This window comes from Lepisma saccharinum, chromosome 30 (genome assembly GCF_977018435.1).
Source record: "Lepisma saccharinum chromosome 30, izLepSacc3.1, whole genome shotgun sequence".
Taxonomy (NCBI): domain Eukaryota; kingdom Metazoa; phylum Arthropoda; class Insecta; order Zygentoma; family Lepismatidae; genus Lepisma; species Lepisma saccharinum.
The window spans coordinates 39,875,804-39,893,354 of record NC_139258.1 but is presented as its reverse complement, the minus strand read 5'-3'; the positions used below and the strand labels follow the sequence as shown (position 1 = coordinate 39,893,354).

The following is a 17,551-nucleotide window of genomic DNA, read 5'->3' as shown; positions in this document are numbered from 1 at the left end:
TTTCTCGTGAAATTCTAGCCTGATTTGATATATCATATCACCCCCTTCCCATTTAAAATTCTGAAGTTGAATTCAAGATGGCTGACATCAAGATGGCCGCCGACCACGTGGGTGGCGTCAATGTGTTTCCCCCTTGGCCTGATAACGATTGGTCATCACCATTTCCATGTTGCGCGCTGCAGTGGACTTGTACCGGGGATGTTAAGTGACTTTTTGAGCCCCCTGTATTTATGAGTATAATTTTAAGTTCTAATTTCATGAAAATAAAATGTATGTCTAAATATAGACAACAGGTGATGCAAAAAAATGTATATATCTCATGCAAAGTTCAAACAGGTCCTATTCACGAAATAATTTGTACATGTTAGTAGCTCTTGTGTTTGTGGACTTGCTATGGGCAATCTCGTTTGATGCCCCAACAGTAGTCTGCCATCATATTCTTGAGAACAATGAACATGTCGTTTCTAATTTATCTATCAAGGAGATCAAAGCAGGCGCGTTCGATGGACCTCAAATTCGTGTCCTTGTACGTGACGAGGAATTTGTCATGAAAGTGAATAAAAGAAGGAGGCAGCAGAGCATTAAGATCTGAAGAAGCCAGATCCGATAATGAAAACAGAAAAAGAGGTCTTTTAGTGCAAGTTTAGGGTAGATGTAAACGCCATTGTCCATCTAACCCCAGTGTAAATTCCAATGTCCTTTTCTGCAAAAGTAAAAGTTTCAAGTTGCATGATAGCTATACAATGTACAGGAAAAGGGTTTTCAGATTTGAAATCAACGTTGAATAAAAATATATAGAAAGAGTTCAAAAATCAAATGTAACAGAAAATGAGAAAAAAATTGTTGAATTTAGTCCGCAGTGTATGGATTTTTCTTGTTTAGCGCAATTTACAAGGCAGGGTTTTAAATGTTTAAAAGTACAAGGCGACTCTAAAGTCCCGTCACCATTACAATCAAAGGTAACTCTGAAACCACGTGGCATAGAGCAGGGTGGGTATTTTTCCCCCTCAGGATGTCAAGGCGATATTCCACTTCTACCCACACATGCTGCAGCATAAAAACGTCAACTGCTTGCACAGCTTCAACGTTACTTCTATTGTTACGAGATCTGGAACAGGGGTTTGATATTCAAAATCATTGACGTAGACAAAGAAAAAAAACTCCAAGGGTGTGATATCAGGAAATCGCGGGGCCAAGCGATTGATCAGTCACGGCCTATCCATCTTCCACGATGGATATCCAGAGTATCCAGAAAATCATGAGACCAATGTGGGGGTGCTCCGTCTTTTTAGAAAATAATGGATGGATGCAACTCCTCCACCTGGGAGAGTAAGTACTGTTCAAGAAAATCGCAGTACATTTCCCCTGTAATCAGTCCTCCATTAAGAAAAATGGGCCTGAAACACAAATGACAACAACGGAAAAATTTTGAATCTGGAGAGCACTATGCAAGAAACTACCATGCTCTATGTCATGGTTTGAGACTTATATTTGTTATAATGGTAAAGGGACTTTAGGGACACCCTGTATTGTCCGACTCAAGTCGTGCCAGTTACGTGTTCCCACGTGTTATAAGATGAGACAAAGGAACTGTTATATATTGCAGCAAATAATCGTAGTATACCTAGAATTCTATTAACCGTAATGCCATTAGTACAACGAAACAACATACTGTAGCCTGAGTATTCCTTCCTCCACGTCGTTCACTGAGTACTTCTGCATGTGCTGCCACAGGTGAGGGTTCGCTCGCTGGACGTAGAAATCGGACGCCGAAGCCTTAGGAGCTGCCACTCGTTGGCTGAGTAACTGAAATATTAAACAAGGGGTATATAATGAAAAGTTGATTTACATATGAAGACTACAGGGGGGAAAGGAGGCAAGTCAGTTTTCCATAATTGTACAGAATAGCAAATTTAAAGTTTGAAACCAAATAATCTTTATTCTTATTGATGTACGTTGTTCATTACATGTATTATGAAGCAAGCGTATATTTATTTGTATGAAAATGAAATATGAAAGAAATTGATTCAAGAAGAGTACAAAAGTTATGAAAAAAACTTTCTTAATGTAGCAGCTTACAGAATTATGAAGTGGTGCACAAATTCACTTGTACAGGTTTAGGCTGTGCTGTCCTTATTGTTTCTGCCCCTTAGGTCCATGTGGCAGGTTTGTGTAGTAAACCTGAGCCTCTCTTGTGCAGAACACTTTCAATTCCTGAAGATTTTGAACTTTTCGTCTGATATTTGTATTTGTATAAGCTCTAGCACGGTGTAGAAATTCGTTAGATTCCAGATGAGGTGCAAGGCTTCTGTTTTTTTTTCTTCCCGCGGACGATTGTGGAAACCCATGATGCATTGTAGTGTTTCAGATGCATGATCAGACTGTGAAGTTACTTTCGTAAAATGACTTGCCTCCTTTTTACCCCTGTATTCAACTGACTTACCTCCTTCTTCCCCTGTATGCGAAATCTTCAAGATTAAATTTCTCAGTGACTAACCTCCCTGTTGCTCTTACATTGAGTCCACATAAACTATATCATTCAAGCTACATGAATCTGCTGTTAACTCATTTTCGACCATTTACTGACTTGCCTCCTTTTTCCCCTGTAGTCTTCATATAATATGAAATATTATGTAAATATAAATCATGTTACTGTATTTGAATACCTTAAGTATATATCTTTCTATTCTTATATTATTACTTGAAAGTTTAATTTTATCGAATAATTGGTAAATATAGCGTTTTATAGATTCATTAATATGGTATTGCCAGTTCTCTAACGGTGTGAAAATGTAATCGCAGTTATACCAGCAACACAAAGAGAGGTGCGTAAAGCAAATACAATACAACTATAAAAATATAAGCACACGGGAAACAATTTCTTCCGATAAATTCTAATGCTAACAGAGAAAAATAACCAATAGCTAAAATATATATAGAAAAAATAGAACAAATACAAAAACGCTTTCAACGTTATTTGTATTGCAAGAAACATGGTAAGAATTGTAATGTTAAAATGTTATCTACCAATACACTTCAACGAGAAATCGACATGCCATCATTAAGGTCAAGGAGAATTTTTATGCAACAGCTATTTTTGTATAAAATAATTAATGGCCTTATTGATAATGCTCAAATTTTAAGCAAAATATCTTTTAATACTACATGTTGTCTTCGAAATAGAAACTTGGTGATTTGTCAAATGGCTAAAACTAAGAAGTATCAAAACTCTCCGTTACAGCAAATGTTAGATTTGTACAATAAGTTATCAATGATAGATAATGAGTTAGACTTTTCGTATTCCCTAAATATTTATAGAACAAAGTTGCAATCATTATGTTTTACACAAGAAATTTTAGAAATTATTGTCTTATAAGTGCAAATATTTGGGATTTCTGAATATAAATATATGTTATAGGTGAGGTATTTATTTGTTATCATTTACTGTGAGTGTATGTAGGGCTTTGTATTGTTTTGTATTCCCTGAATGTTTGCAAGACAAAATTTCAATCATTATGGTTTGTGCAAGAAATTATAGAAATTATTGTCTTGTAAGTGCAGACATTTAGGGATTTCTAAACATGTATATATATCATGGGTGAGGTATATTGTTACCATTTACTATGAGTGTAGGTATGGCTTTGTATTGTTTTGTCTTGTAAATATCTATTTGTGTGAAGTATCTCTTTATTTGTGTGTATGTGTGTTTTTATATATTATTAATTATGTATGTATATTTAAACTGTATGCAAGTCTCCCATAATTGGAGAAGCTTTCTCTGTTGGAGACAACTACAATTAAATAAATAAATAAATAATAGATACAATTACATATTTAGCACACAAAGAAACTTCTCGGAGAAATATATGAAAAATATGGGCGCAATCTCGACACAATTGAAACCCAAGATGGTTTTCAGAGAAGAGGACCTAATATGAACCTATCCTAAATCGGCCACAATTCGACCAAGGCACGAAATTCAGGCTTTAAACATAAAATCATAAAACGCATCTTCAGTCTATCTATGTCCATGTGAAGTATTGTGGGGGAATAAGTAACAATAACTGAGCGTGTGGCAATTGAAAAATGGACAATGGTTAGGTTGGAGAGCAGACCCATGCAGAATCTCAAAGTTTCTGTGTGATCAACAGATATAATTATGTATTTCCGCAGATGTTTACCTCTATATAAGTTAAATGAGGCACAAATCTTCAATTTTATGTTGAATTGGTGAACGGGATATGCGAGGTAGAAATGGAAAAATAATAGCGAAATTGTAATAAATGTTGAATATAAACTAAATATTATTTCCATTTATAGCATATTATTGATTATAATGTTTTCTTCTCATAGTTAAATTAACATGAAAATATCTTGCTAAGTTCGTTGATAGAACTTTTGAACTAGAAAATACGCGTATAAGTCCTGAGGAAATTCTTTCAATAAACTACTTATGTAGTAATTTCAAATAGAGAAATATTAACAACAAAATATTAGGAGAAGTATGCAAGGATAATGATTATATTTACGGAGAATGGTTACCTGTTGTAGTAGATAATGAGATAATGATGGAAGAAATAGAGTAGTTTAGGTCGGAATATACTGTAAAGAAGATCAAGAATAAGTTGTTGAACTAGGTACAAGAAGATTTGAAAAAAAACAGAACACTATGGATAAAGTTAATTGACAAGGTAAGAAACATGAGATGCAGATGTTAAATAAACAAAATAAGGTACTTACATTTTTATCCTGACAGCTGGCAACGGTGTTCTGGAAAAAAAGTCCTGCAATGAGAGCTGCAATATTAGCAGTGTAGCTGGCAACGAATATCACTGAGAATCCCCCCCAAACATTGATCAAGAATTTGTTAGGCCACGATTTCGGTGCCTTGAACGCCACGAGATGTCCGCACAGAAGGCCCCACATGACCCACAAGGCAGAGGCGATGCTGAAGTTCTTGCTCCTCTGGCGTCCCCAAGGGTTGAGGCCGAAGGGACTGAGCCACTCGTACACGGCTACGGCCATCGCGGTGATGTTGAGTGAGGTGAAAATAGCGATCCAGAGCTCTGGGCTGAAAGGCAGGAGGAACGCCATCAGAGGCACTTCGTTCTTCTGCGTGGGTGCCGCAAGATAGGACACGCCGCTGAAGAAATACGGGACAGAGAAGTCCACGGTTTCCGCCCGGCTGGAGGTAACGCTGAGGGGAGCGAACGCCAAGTGGGCCGCCCCCGATTCGAGGTCTCCCATTATACCCGTCCACCTGTTTCCGCGCTTGGCACCAAAATGACTGTCGGCGACCAGGTACAGGTGGAAGTCGAACTGCAGTTCCTCGGCCAAGTTTTCCAGCAGATCCATCGCCAGGCCGTAGCAACACGTGACGTTGTACCATCTGGAAACGTGGCTGGTGCGAACCTTGCGCCCTCTCTCGTGCTCTTCCATCTGCTGCTGCCAGTCCGAGAAGACGAGGGTGATGTTGTCCTTATCTGCGGTCGCCACGCGGAGGCAATGAAGGCCTCTGAGGCACTGCCTATCCTCCATCTCTCCCTCCATCACGAAGGGTTTCGCCAAGGCAGCCACCACGCGGAAGACGCTCCTCCCGCCGGGGGAGGGACCCACGATGTCGCCGCCTGGCCACACGATGGTCTCCAAGTTGACCCGCTGACCCGTGACGTTGCCCACGGACCTCCAGGTGCGCCGCCGAGGATCTTCGGAGTTCTCGACCACGTTGAGGACGTCGAACGTCGCCACGAAGGAAGCGTCCACTCTGTCCCCTGCGCTGAGGCCCTTCCTTCCGGACACCACATCTGCTGTTTGCGTCTTCATTTCCCTGTGAAAGGAAATTAAAGTTAGTAATTTATTCTTGTAATGAAGGATAACATTGAGATGGACCTCAAGGAAATCGGTAAGGATGTAAAAGAATTGATTGATCTTGCCCAGGATAAGGACAGATGGAAGGCTTGTGTTACTGCAGCCATAAGCCTTCGGGTTTAAGAAGCCTAGAGAGTTAGTTAGTTAAATGAAGTCTTGTATTCCCATTCAAAATAATAAATGTCAATATTCCTGAATGGTATAAAATTCTGATATTTTATCCTGGACAATGTGCAAATTAATATGAAAACCTTTTTATTTTTATTTTTTGCTTACGCTTGCAGTTTTCAGTTGAACCACTCTTTGTTCAGGTCATCGGTGAGCACGGGAAACATGTATCACCCAATTTTTATAATTATGTGCGAGTTCAAATTTCAAACGATTTTCGTTAATTTGCAAAGACCCAGGGCGTACGGATATCAGTACGAAAATTTGTAAAAAAAAGAAGAGGCTATTTTGACTAATGGCAACGATGAGGATGAATAATGGTTAATTTGATTAAATTGACGTGGGGCACTTAGAAAATACACGTCTGGTTCAAAGTGTATTGCACCAACAGCTACAATTGCCTCCCCTCTCCCACACACAAGGCAGTTAACAGAGGTGTACTTTTGTTGGTCTACGATTCTGAGGTCTTAAGTTACTATGTTCACCTATAGCTGTAAAAAGGTAAAAAGGTAAAGTTCTCCCCTGTGCTTAGCACCACGCCATGAAGGCGTATAGGGGTGTGGGGGTAACGCTCCACACTTTCTTGATCCGGTCATGAGTGGGGGTGATGTGATCAGCATCACGCCCCTGACCGCCTTTACCCCCCAGGGTTTCCCCCAGGTACCCTTGTTATTCGACGCTGGGTGGGCGCCGGGGCCGCTTCCAACGTTAGAAAAGTTCCCGGATTTGAACCGGCCGGGATCGAAGCCGGGACCTTGAGCATGGTAGTCAGACGCGTTACCAACTGAGCCACCGCGGCCGCTGTACATATTAAAAAAAGAAATGATTTGAGCAATAAAATATAACAATACTAATTCTGGCCTTTGTCGGATGACGTAGTGGTCATAGGCGTAGCTAGAACTTCATATTTGGGTGTGCACATAGAAAAAAATGAGGTCTTGTACCTTTATAATAGCATATTTTGCAATACAATCACTTGGCTCTTTAACTGCACTGATGTTTGTAAAGGAATATAAATTTACTAAATGACAGTGTTCAAAATTTCTGAATATATGTAGTAGAAAAGAAAATCAAATTGCATAGAAATTACACACACAGAAAGTGTTCATAAATGTTAAAAAAAAAAAATCAAAATACACATCATTTATAACAAGAGAAGTCTGTGAAAAGGTACAATGTTCTTAAATTCATCAATAACTTCATTTACATCAATAGACGAAGCTTTTTCCTGTTCCACAAATAGCAAGAGCAGGTCTTCCAATCTATCCTGCTTCTGAGTTGCTCTTAATTTAGTTTTAACTTGGGTAAGCTTGGAGAAAGCTCTCTCACACGTGCAACTTGTGACAGGTATAGAAGAAAAGCGCTGTAGTACAGAGTAGAATGCAGTAAATATCTTCTGTCTCTCTTCTTTCTCCAACCACTCAAACCACTCCTGTAGCGTAACAGAAGAACTTCCCTTAGGTACAGATGATTTTCCTTTCAGAAGTCTTACTGCTGCTAATTCGTCGCCTGACAATTGAATATTCTTGGTAAGACGGCTATTTCTTCATCCTTTACATTCAAGTCAACCAGATTTCCCATGGCACTGATGACCCCAACAGTTTCTGGATGAAATCTCTCATCAATACCACAAACAACTGAGTCTAAAAGAGGATAATAACAAGAAATTCTCATCTCCTCTTCCTTTGTTTCGTACAAATAATGCGAGCTGACTGATTCGTCAAGAGTCTTTGCAATTTTGCGCCTCTTCACTGGAGGGATTGAAATCTCCAGACTATCACAGACCTTAATAGCTTCGTTGAAGAGTTCCATGAATTGAGATGAATTTCTCATGGATTGCACAGCATTGCGAAGCGATCTGACACTAGATACAGCCAAAAGTAGATTTACATCTGGACTTTGGATTAACTTGCTAACCTTCACGATCATTTGTAGGACTGGATGCAGCATTGTGAGACAAAAGACTATCTGAAACGATCTGACTTGTTGTTTTAGTCCATTCCCTTTAGCTCTCACATCACCCTGATGACTGTTTTGAGTAATTTCTTCCAAAGCCAAAATAATTGCAGAGTAGTTCATTTCTGCAGAAACAGCTTCAGCACGGCACGTCCATCTCGTTGTTGACAAAGACTTCAGTGTTCTTAAACTTAGACCAATTTCCTGGCATACACTTTCAAAAACTGCATGCCTTGACGAACTACCTTCAATGAAAAAGTAAAGGAATTGAATTGTTCCGAAAGAATCTGAAACTAGACTATTTTCGGGTCCCGAGTTACATGAGTTCACAAGTACAAGATTCAAACAATGACCATAGCAGTGAACGTACATTGTTGAACTGTTCCTTTCTTTGCACTTCATTTGCACCCCAGATAGTGTCCCAGACATTGTTGAGGCTCCATCGAAGCAAACTGAAAGAACATTTTGCCAATCAACACCAAACTCTGACACTACTAGTGCTAACGTATTAAAAATTGTCTCTGCATCTAAAGAAGATAACTTACGAAGAGCCACTAAATGCTCAACAGTTAACTGTTTAATGACATCAAAAAATCGAAAAACTATAAACATCTGTTCATGATGACTACAATCACTCGTTTCATTAGCGATAATGCATACGTTTGTACCAAGCAATGACATTTTCAACTTCCTTACAAGAACATTTTTCAAACTGCTTATTAGATCATTCTGAATTTGTGGACTTACGTCAGTGCAATTTTTTGGCCCGTTCACTAAGTGTTCTTTCAAAATTGGGTCATATTTGGAAATTAAATCAACTACATCTAGAAATAACCCCCTGTTGTATGCTTCTTTATTCTCAGTATGACCTCTCAATGGGCGGCCTCCTTTTGTAAGACAAAGAATTATGTTTATTAGCCTCTTCATGATTTGTCGATTTTACAGTTTCTTGTTTGTTCTTGCTTTGAAAGAGAAGCCTTCTTACACTCATCTAATTGGATTGGTTTATTTTTATTGTAGTTTGACCAGGAACTTAAGTTTTGCTGGTGTCCTTTAGATTTTTCAAGACTTCGAAAACATATGTTTGCTCTATGCTAATTTTTAAAACCTCGTGTAATGAATGCTTCATGAAGGTGCCCTCTCACTGATGCATTGTTTGAAGCAAAAACTCTGCAGTAAAAACAAAATGCAGAGTCAGCAGCTATAATATATTCCAACCATTTGTAACTGTGAAACCAGCTAGATTGAAAAGCCCTTTCTTTCCCACCTATTCTACTTCTAGGGAAAACAACCAGGTTTGGTTGGTACGGTCCTAATTTCACCCTTACATCACATTCTGTTCTGTTATGTGGTATTGCATTCACAGGGTCACAAGGATCTGCTGATATGTCAATAGGCTTACCCGGTGTTTGTTCAGCGTCAGAAGCATCGAAACAGGATGGTTTGTTATTTACAAGTTCACCGATACCACTACAACTGGCATCATCACAGGCGTTTGAACTTTCAACTGTCTGCTTTCGATCGGGACCACCTTCGTTTCTTTTTAGTCTTACGACAAAACGATCCATCTTCTTTTAGAGCATAAACGCACTATTTAAAAAAAGTACGGTAAGTTACCACGAACGAAATTCACGTCCAAAAGCGGCAATTTTCATCAAATAATGGCTCCTTCGATCATTCCGAGAGACGAATTCGCAACAGAATCCAAAAAAGCAAGTACAACGATAGTTACAACGAAGTAAACTAGTTGGTTCAGGAAAGAGATTTAAATACCAGTCACCAGCGACATTGATAAATAAACTTCCAACAATATAGTTGCATTGTCAAAATGTTTACTGATAAGCTTTCTGTCCCACAGAAAGCATATAGTAATTAGTTGATTGTGAGAATGGAGGGGAAGTCAATTGTTGGCAGCAAATATGTTGCTGTGACATTGTTGTTATTGTTATACATATTGTTTCCCCTGCATTATGTCAGTTTTTAATTTCGAGCGTTCAGTAAAGTAAAGAACCTGTCTCCACATTTCCACAAATATAGGTTAGTTTTAGACCAATACGGAGGAAGGGGTGGGATGCGGGGATAAACTCAGAGAGTTCAATATTTCAAATAATCTCTACTTTTAATAATTTTGTCCTGGAAAAAGAAAGATGAGGCTTTTTTTCTCTCTTATTGAAATATCTGTCTTTAATTCTCTTTGATAAAGCAGCACACCCGGCACACCCCGTAGCTACGCCTATGGTAGTGGTAATGTTGTTGCAATCACACCTCTGATGGCGTATAGACTTAAATGTTTTGCATAACATGAAATGCTGTTAATGGAAATGTGTTGTTTCTAATATTCTATATAGAAAGCAGATAAGAAGGAAAAGAAGAAAATAAATGTTGCGGGCAGATACGAAGCCTCAACCCAAACACATATATGATCAGACAGGATATCAACGAAGTGTTAATGACTAACATGTGATTATTCAAAATTCAAATAGTACAGTGGGAAACAACTAACTAACTAACTCTCTAGGCTTCTTAAACCCGAAGAGAGCAAATACAAGCACAAGTGTAAATAATTAAATAAGTCACAAGGGACTGAGACATGGTTCGAATCTCTTGGTTTAGGTATGGATGCAGACAGGTACTAAGTTTTGTGTGTGGACACAATCGATAATGGAAAATGCCCTTCACCACGATAGCATAGTGGTAATATTGGTCTTGCCTTGTTTCCATCGATAACATAGTGGTTACACCAAAGAAAAAAAGGAAAAAACTGTCCCCTATTAAGAAATACTTCTCGAAATTATTCAACCACTCTCTTTTTCTCTTCCTATCTTTGTAACCAAAAAAAATGTTTTGTCAAATGTTTAGACGACTATGAAAACATTGAAACATATGACGTAATAATAAAACATTGTTGCATTGTAATCAAATGAATTTGTTGAATATGCAGAACAGTTCTCTCTAACCTAATTGAACGTTGAAAAATAAAATTCAACAATTAATGTTATTAATAGAGTTAAATATTTGCCACTCTGAAATGGCGACGGAGAACACCTATGCTATCATAACATCATTTCCAGCAAAACAATATGCTTATCAACGTATATATTAAGGATTAAGCCTAAGGGATTCTTATTTCACTATTTTATTTACTACAATTATTTCTTATCTTCATAGTCAAAATTAATCCAAAAGAAAAATATATATTTTGTGTTGACATGGGAAACATGCAATAAAAATGCATGATCAATAGTTAAGGTCAAAAGCTGGCGGAAAGAATAAACAGTGAGGGTGGTACATCATAGGTGTGATTGCAACAACATTACCACTACGTCATCCGACAAAGGCCAGAATTATTATTGTTATATTTTATTGCTCAAATCACTTCTTTTTTTATATGTGCAGCTATAGGTGAACATAGTAACTTATGCCCTCAGAGTCGTAGACCAACAAAAGTACAGCTCTGTTAACTGCCTTGTGTGGGGGAGGGGGGGGGGCAATTGTAGCTGTTGGTGCAATACACTTTGAAGCAGACGTTTATTTTCTAAGTGCCCCACTTCAATTTCATCAAAATAACCATTATTCATCATCATCGTTGCCATTAGGCAAAATAGCCTCTTCTTTTTTTTTCAAATTTTCGTACTGATATCCGTACGCCCTGGGCCTTTGCAAATTAACGAAAATTGTCTGAAATTTGAACTCGTGACCCCTCTCTATACCGTTGCAAGCTTTTTGTGATTGTTCTCCTCGATTATTCAAAGTGAATCATTTTCGCATATTCAGATACACGCAAGTGAAGGGGGGGGGGGTACATATTACATTAGTGATTTTAAATTGTATTCTTTGGGCCATGCACACACTTTCTAATATTGTTGCCTGATATTACAATAAGCGAAAACACACTGCTATGCTTAATAAAAAGAAACATCCATTCATTGCCAGATTATACAACTGTATAAGTCGAGGTTCATAAGCCTCGTCTATCTCATTCCAGGGACTGCATATTTTTTATACAGTTTATAGTGGCATCATATTCCTTCACCAGATATCAAACTCGAGAGACTTGCAAGACAGCACAGGTCATAACTCATTATTAGGTCTGTTAATAAAATCGTTAGTCCATATGACAATTCTTGCTGTCCGGATAAAATTTTTATGCTGTTTAACCTAACAAGATTCGAATCCCTGAGGGGGCCAAGGACTAAGCTTTTGCATTCCACATTAGCAAAACCTTTATATTTATAACCTCAATTTACTAATCGAGAAATCCCTTTTAGCCAACCAATCAGCACAAATCACATAACCCCCCCCCCCCAAAGGGAAACGCATAACATTCCCGAGCCAATATTATTGATGTGACATTCTTAACACGCAGCTGTAAGTGCATCAATCTCCACACACACACACACACACACACACACACACACACTTAGGAATGTTTAAAATGCAAATAATTCTCGTGACAAAACTATCTATTCATTGCAAAACTAGGTTGCATGAGAATTCTTGCAACATTTCTGTTACTAGTATTCAATTTGCTTGAAGTTACTGGTTAAGAAAAAGTTTTTCTTGAATTAGAAAAAGAAACTCTACGAAAACCTATGACCTTAGTTAGATTCATTCATTCTTAACAGGCCAATGCCTCAATATTCACACGCACCCGTAAGTGCATCAATCTCTACACACACACGCACACACTCAGGAATGTTTGGAATTCAAGGAATTCTCGTAACAAAACTATTTCTTAGGTTCCCGAAGATACTTCCTACACAGTGATTTATATATCACCAATGCCATCTAGTTGCAAATAAATGTACTTAGAGAACATGAAAGCAGTAAGTATTTGTGTGTTGCTAGCATCACTAGCTGCTGCCATCTAGTAGCAAATAAATGTACTTGTTGGATAAAAGATTCATTACTCAATGATTTTATATATCATATTGCTAAAATACCTTTCTATTTGTATATTTCTCATACTGCCATTATGATACTGATTAGTTTCAAGCACAAGCAGTGTAAAAGATGAAGTAGTACATATGGTAATATGGAAATATGCATGTCCAGTATCTTCGGTTCAGTTAAAGGAACGAATTGATACTGGGGTATTTTGCAAAAAAAAAAAAAAAAAAAAAGACTCACATGAGAGAGTGGGTTCAATTATGTTTTTACACTTAGGAAAACAAATAAATTTCACTTTAATTATTAAAAAAGTGAAATTTTTAAAAAAACAAGGGGAAGTTATCCAAATCTTGCGATTTTTGTGAATTTTGCCCTATAGAAATGAGTGATTGAGCTTTGATAAAAAGAAACAATTATTTTTTACACTATAAAAATGGTAAAATTTGGATTTTTTAAATATTTTTCTCTTGCAAAATTAGCTAAAATCGGGGTAAAATGAATAAATAGCAAATAAATGTTCCAGAACATATCTCCTATCTACTCACTAAATATCAATAAATGCCATTTTGTAACATATACTCGAAAGAAAAACCCAGTTGAATTTCAGTATCAAATATACAACCATACTCTAGCAAGACATTTTATAGTGAAGGGTTTAGGGGTTATTGTATATTCAAATCTTACTTTTAATAAACACGTAGAACAAAAAATTAGGGGAGGGACTTCAAGAGTACAGAGACACTAAAAGTTTTGTATTATTCATATGTAAGACCAAAACTGGAATATGCATCTGTTGTAAGGAATAGAGACACAGCAAAGTACAGTGTAGCAATTGAATGAGTCCAATCGAGATTTCTTAGATTATTAAAATACAAATTTCAGAAATTTTACCCCTCATTTGAACACTACGACAACCTAATATATGAATGTCTGTTTACAAAGCTGTGTCACAGACGAACGTTACAGGAAATAGTATTCTTGTGGAAGTTGTTAAATCACGAAGTAGGTGCTGAACATCTACTCTGCCAGATAAATTTTCGAATCCCGTCGTCGAAAACTACTCAGGAATGAAGGTTTTCTTATAAATTAGATTTGAAATTAAAAAGAAATTTCCATTGCGGAGAATGTACACCAGTTACAATAAAGTGCTAATCAAGAATAACACCATTGACATCTTTTCTAAGAACCTAAGGGACCTCAGTGAAGCCACTATTAACACAATGGCCTAAGCATAAACACATAATTTCCTCTTATCTTATCATGAAATGCTTTTTTCGTCTTTCCTGAGACATTTGAGCGAAAATATAAAGTTGATGAGATGAAGTATAGAGTGAAATAAAAACGCCTCCTGGTGCAACAAAATTATTTTACATCGATATTTCTATTTCACAGCTAAAATATGCTGACTTACTGTGGGCAACTGTTCACCCAAAAATTCATCTGCCACATGATTGTCCATCCAAACAAATTCACGAAAGAACATATATGCTTTTGGAAAATATGCTACAATAAATATGTACATTCTGGTTTGATTTCATAAATATTCTGTATTTTTCTTTCAATGTTGTCGATTATAGAGAGTGTTTTTTAACGCAGGGATAGTATACCGAGAAAGATTACGAAAAATCGTAGTAAATGTCTTGATGTTTAAAATCTGCAAAAATAAATTACTTTTCGCTCTCGTTAAAACTATCTTAGTTATTCTCAGAACGTAGAAATGAAAACTGAAAAGTGCGCTTTTGGCGGAATTGTGATGCAGTTAATGTTTTCGTGGATAGAAGTCGTGCGATATCAAACAAGAGAGTGAGGAAGCCTTGACAAAAATCATTCGCAAATAAACAAATAAACGAAAACGTTTTCTTTGCGTTGCTCACGAAAACATTTGACCTTACGCAGTTCATTCTTCATTGGAAAACAATACAAAATCATTGATGTTTTTAACTGAAACTTTCATCAATTCTTACCAAGTATCCTCTGCCACCGTCACATAATATAAAATTTGAGATACGATGCTGAAGTAATTTTAATCATCTACACGTTTTCGGTAGCCTAGTGTTTTCCCTGATTGAATTAATACTTCGCTAGTGCGCTAATTGATAGATGTGCCTAGCTACGTGTGTATCACTTGCTTGACAGGTACTAACTGCGAAACGAGAGCTTATATTTCCTTGAAGATCCAAACATAGAGAGCTGCTAGCAGAAGACTTGCCTCAAAGTAGTTACAATACAGGTGATTCCAGATGCCTATTTCGGGTTCCTGAGTGTACAATTTTTTAACAGTACAATTATTTTTTTCCACAAAATTTGACATCCGGAGAATATATAGAATGACAAGAAATATACATGCAAATTACATTAAGTTATTTAGATTTGTGACGATGAAAATTATAGAAATGAACACTTGAAGGGTGGTGATATTTGGTGTTTGATGCGTTACTGTTTTTTATTGTTTGTTGAACAACCCAAACATGCAGAAAAAGAGGAAAGATACGAGCACCCACCTTGCTAACTGACGAGAGAAGCCTTCTAGTTTAGGTGACGGGGGCGACCAGCAGCTTGGGAGATGGTCTAAAGTTCTCCTAGCAAGTAGCTTGCCTTGTCTGGATATTGCTATTAGGCTCTGAGCAACTAGTTTAACCGCTCCCTTCACCAAATGCTTGTTGAGACGAGGAGGCCTTGCTCGCAGACCCAGGAGCCCGATGGGCAAGCCGTCGACGTCGGCGCCGACGAAAGGCGACGACGGAGGATCGTCGTCGCTCGAGAGTTCGACGGACGAGTCGGTGGCGCCGATCCTTCCGCCACTGTTATTGCTTAGTTTCTCGCTGGAGATTGGTGTCCGGTAGCCCCCGGTCTCCACGTGGAACCACACCCAGTCGTTGGAGACCATGTGCAGCCGCCGCGCCTCCACCAGCACTTCCACGGCCACCGCCGTTTCGCACATCAACAACACTACACCTCTCGTGGATTTGTTGATTTCCGCTAGGCGCCGGAAAATCACGTGCGGGACAGATTTTTTTCGTAGTAGCACAAAGGACGGGTTGAGGGGTGGAAGCTTAGGAAAATCGGAACTATCTGAACGAAATATCCTTGCCAAGTCTCTACGCAAGAGCACTGCTGACGAAGAATCGTCGGATATAACGAAGAAAGAATGCCAATGAGTGACGACGAGGAGAGATCTCACGGCTTCAAGTAGTTCCTGCATTGTTGGCTCCAGACGAACTTCCAGAGGGCTCATCTCCTGGAAGAGACGAAAAAATTTTCATATAAAGGTTCCTGAATAGTTTATTCTAACGCAAACAGATAATTTATTCTGCCAACATATTTTCTTAATTTTGCTATGTCACAATAAAATTTCACTGTACTGCATAATATAACACACGTCTGGGGTATATCGTGTATCTATTTCGTATTTTCTTAATATAAAAAAAAAATATTAACGCCTTCCTATGGACTGTGTATATAAGCGGTGGAAGTATAATATGGAATGAACGAGAGTAGCGTAAGCGACTACCCTTCACAAAAGTAAGTCCAAAGCTATAACATTATTTATAAGCTATATAATAGATTTCTAGCTTATCTGTAGAGACTGACAACAGTAGGAACTTTTGGAGTGTATAATTGATTGAGTTGGTGTTAAGTCCACAGTAAGGCTAATCAGGACTGGAGCTACAGTTTAAAGTGGGATCCGAACCACTATGTGTCTCCACCGGGTATCGAACCCGGGATCCCTTGATTACAAGGCGACGACGCTACCATTACGCCTTGTGTGTATAAGTAATAAGCGAAAGGGTTTAGGAATATAGCTATACAAGTTAGTGAAGTTGCTCTTCCAGAAGAGTAAATCAAGGTGAAAAGTACAAAATAACATACTGAGGGGCAATTCCATTAAGACGGGTGTGACATCATGCATATTATTTATTTTGTAGGATTATGGAACAATGCAAAGGCTATGAAAACTATAAAGAAACTATGGTTTGTTTAAAACATGAAGTAGGGTACCTCAGAGCATAAGATATAGAAACAATGAACGAGACAATTTGAACGAAATTAGAATTAATTTAGTTTTCTTATGGTATGATACTATATCATACTGAAATTAATTAAGTAGAAACACCGCATAGAAATCCCACTTCTACTGCTAAAAGTAATAGCTTTGAAACAATATGTTATTTAAAAGCCACGAAACTAATGTCTGTATTAATAATTTCAAATTCTACAGTTTTCCCTTTAATTTCATACATAATAAGTGATACTTTGAAAAAAAATTACCTTGTTTGTCCAGTTTTACATGAAATGGCTCTCAGACAAACAATGTGAACATAATATAATTAATATATTTTTTAAATGAATGACCAAATTTTATACCAATATTTTTTTAATTTTTTTTTGCACAAAAATTATTTTTCTATAGCCTATCCGTATTACCTAAATACATGGATTCTAGAGCGATATTGATTCTGGGAAAAATCTCGTCTGAGGAACGAAGATTCTTTATGAAAGGAAATAAAAATTCCGAGATATACGCGTCATCAAATTTCAATTTGTGTGGAGGTCAGATGTGGAAATAGCTCTTTCTTTCGTCTTTGCCTAATGGAAAATTCCGATCCAGATGGAGCAAAACTAATGTTCCGAGACTTACCATTGATACAACGGTTCGGAAAACGCAACT

General features: G+C 37.6%; 1 protein-coding gene across 2 annotated transcripts in view; it reads right to left on the bottom strand.

The window, feature by feature from the left end:
* The window catches only part of LOC145982028 (glutamate receptor ionotropic, NMDA 3A-like), an 84,982-nt gene extending 69,467 nt beyond the window's left edge, over window positions 1-15,515 (bottom strand). For both annotated transcript variants that reach the window (XM_083115594.1, XM_083115595.1), the window contains exons 1-3: window positions 15,384-15,515; window positions 4,741-5,827; window positions 1,673-1,806 (exon numbers count right to left, since the gene is read on the bottom strand). In XM_083115594.1, the coding sequence (XP_082971720.1) occupies window positions 1,673-1,806; window positions 4,741-5,823 (1,217 nt within the window). In that variant the 5' untranslated portion in view covers window positions 5,824-5,827; window positions 15,384-15,515. The remainder of the gene's footprint in view (window positions 1-1,672; window positions 1,807-4,740; window positions 5,828-15,383) is intronic.
* Window positions 15,516-17,551: the final 2,036 nt, after the last annotated feature.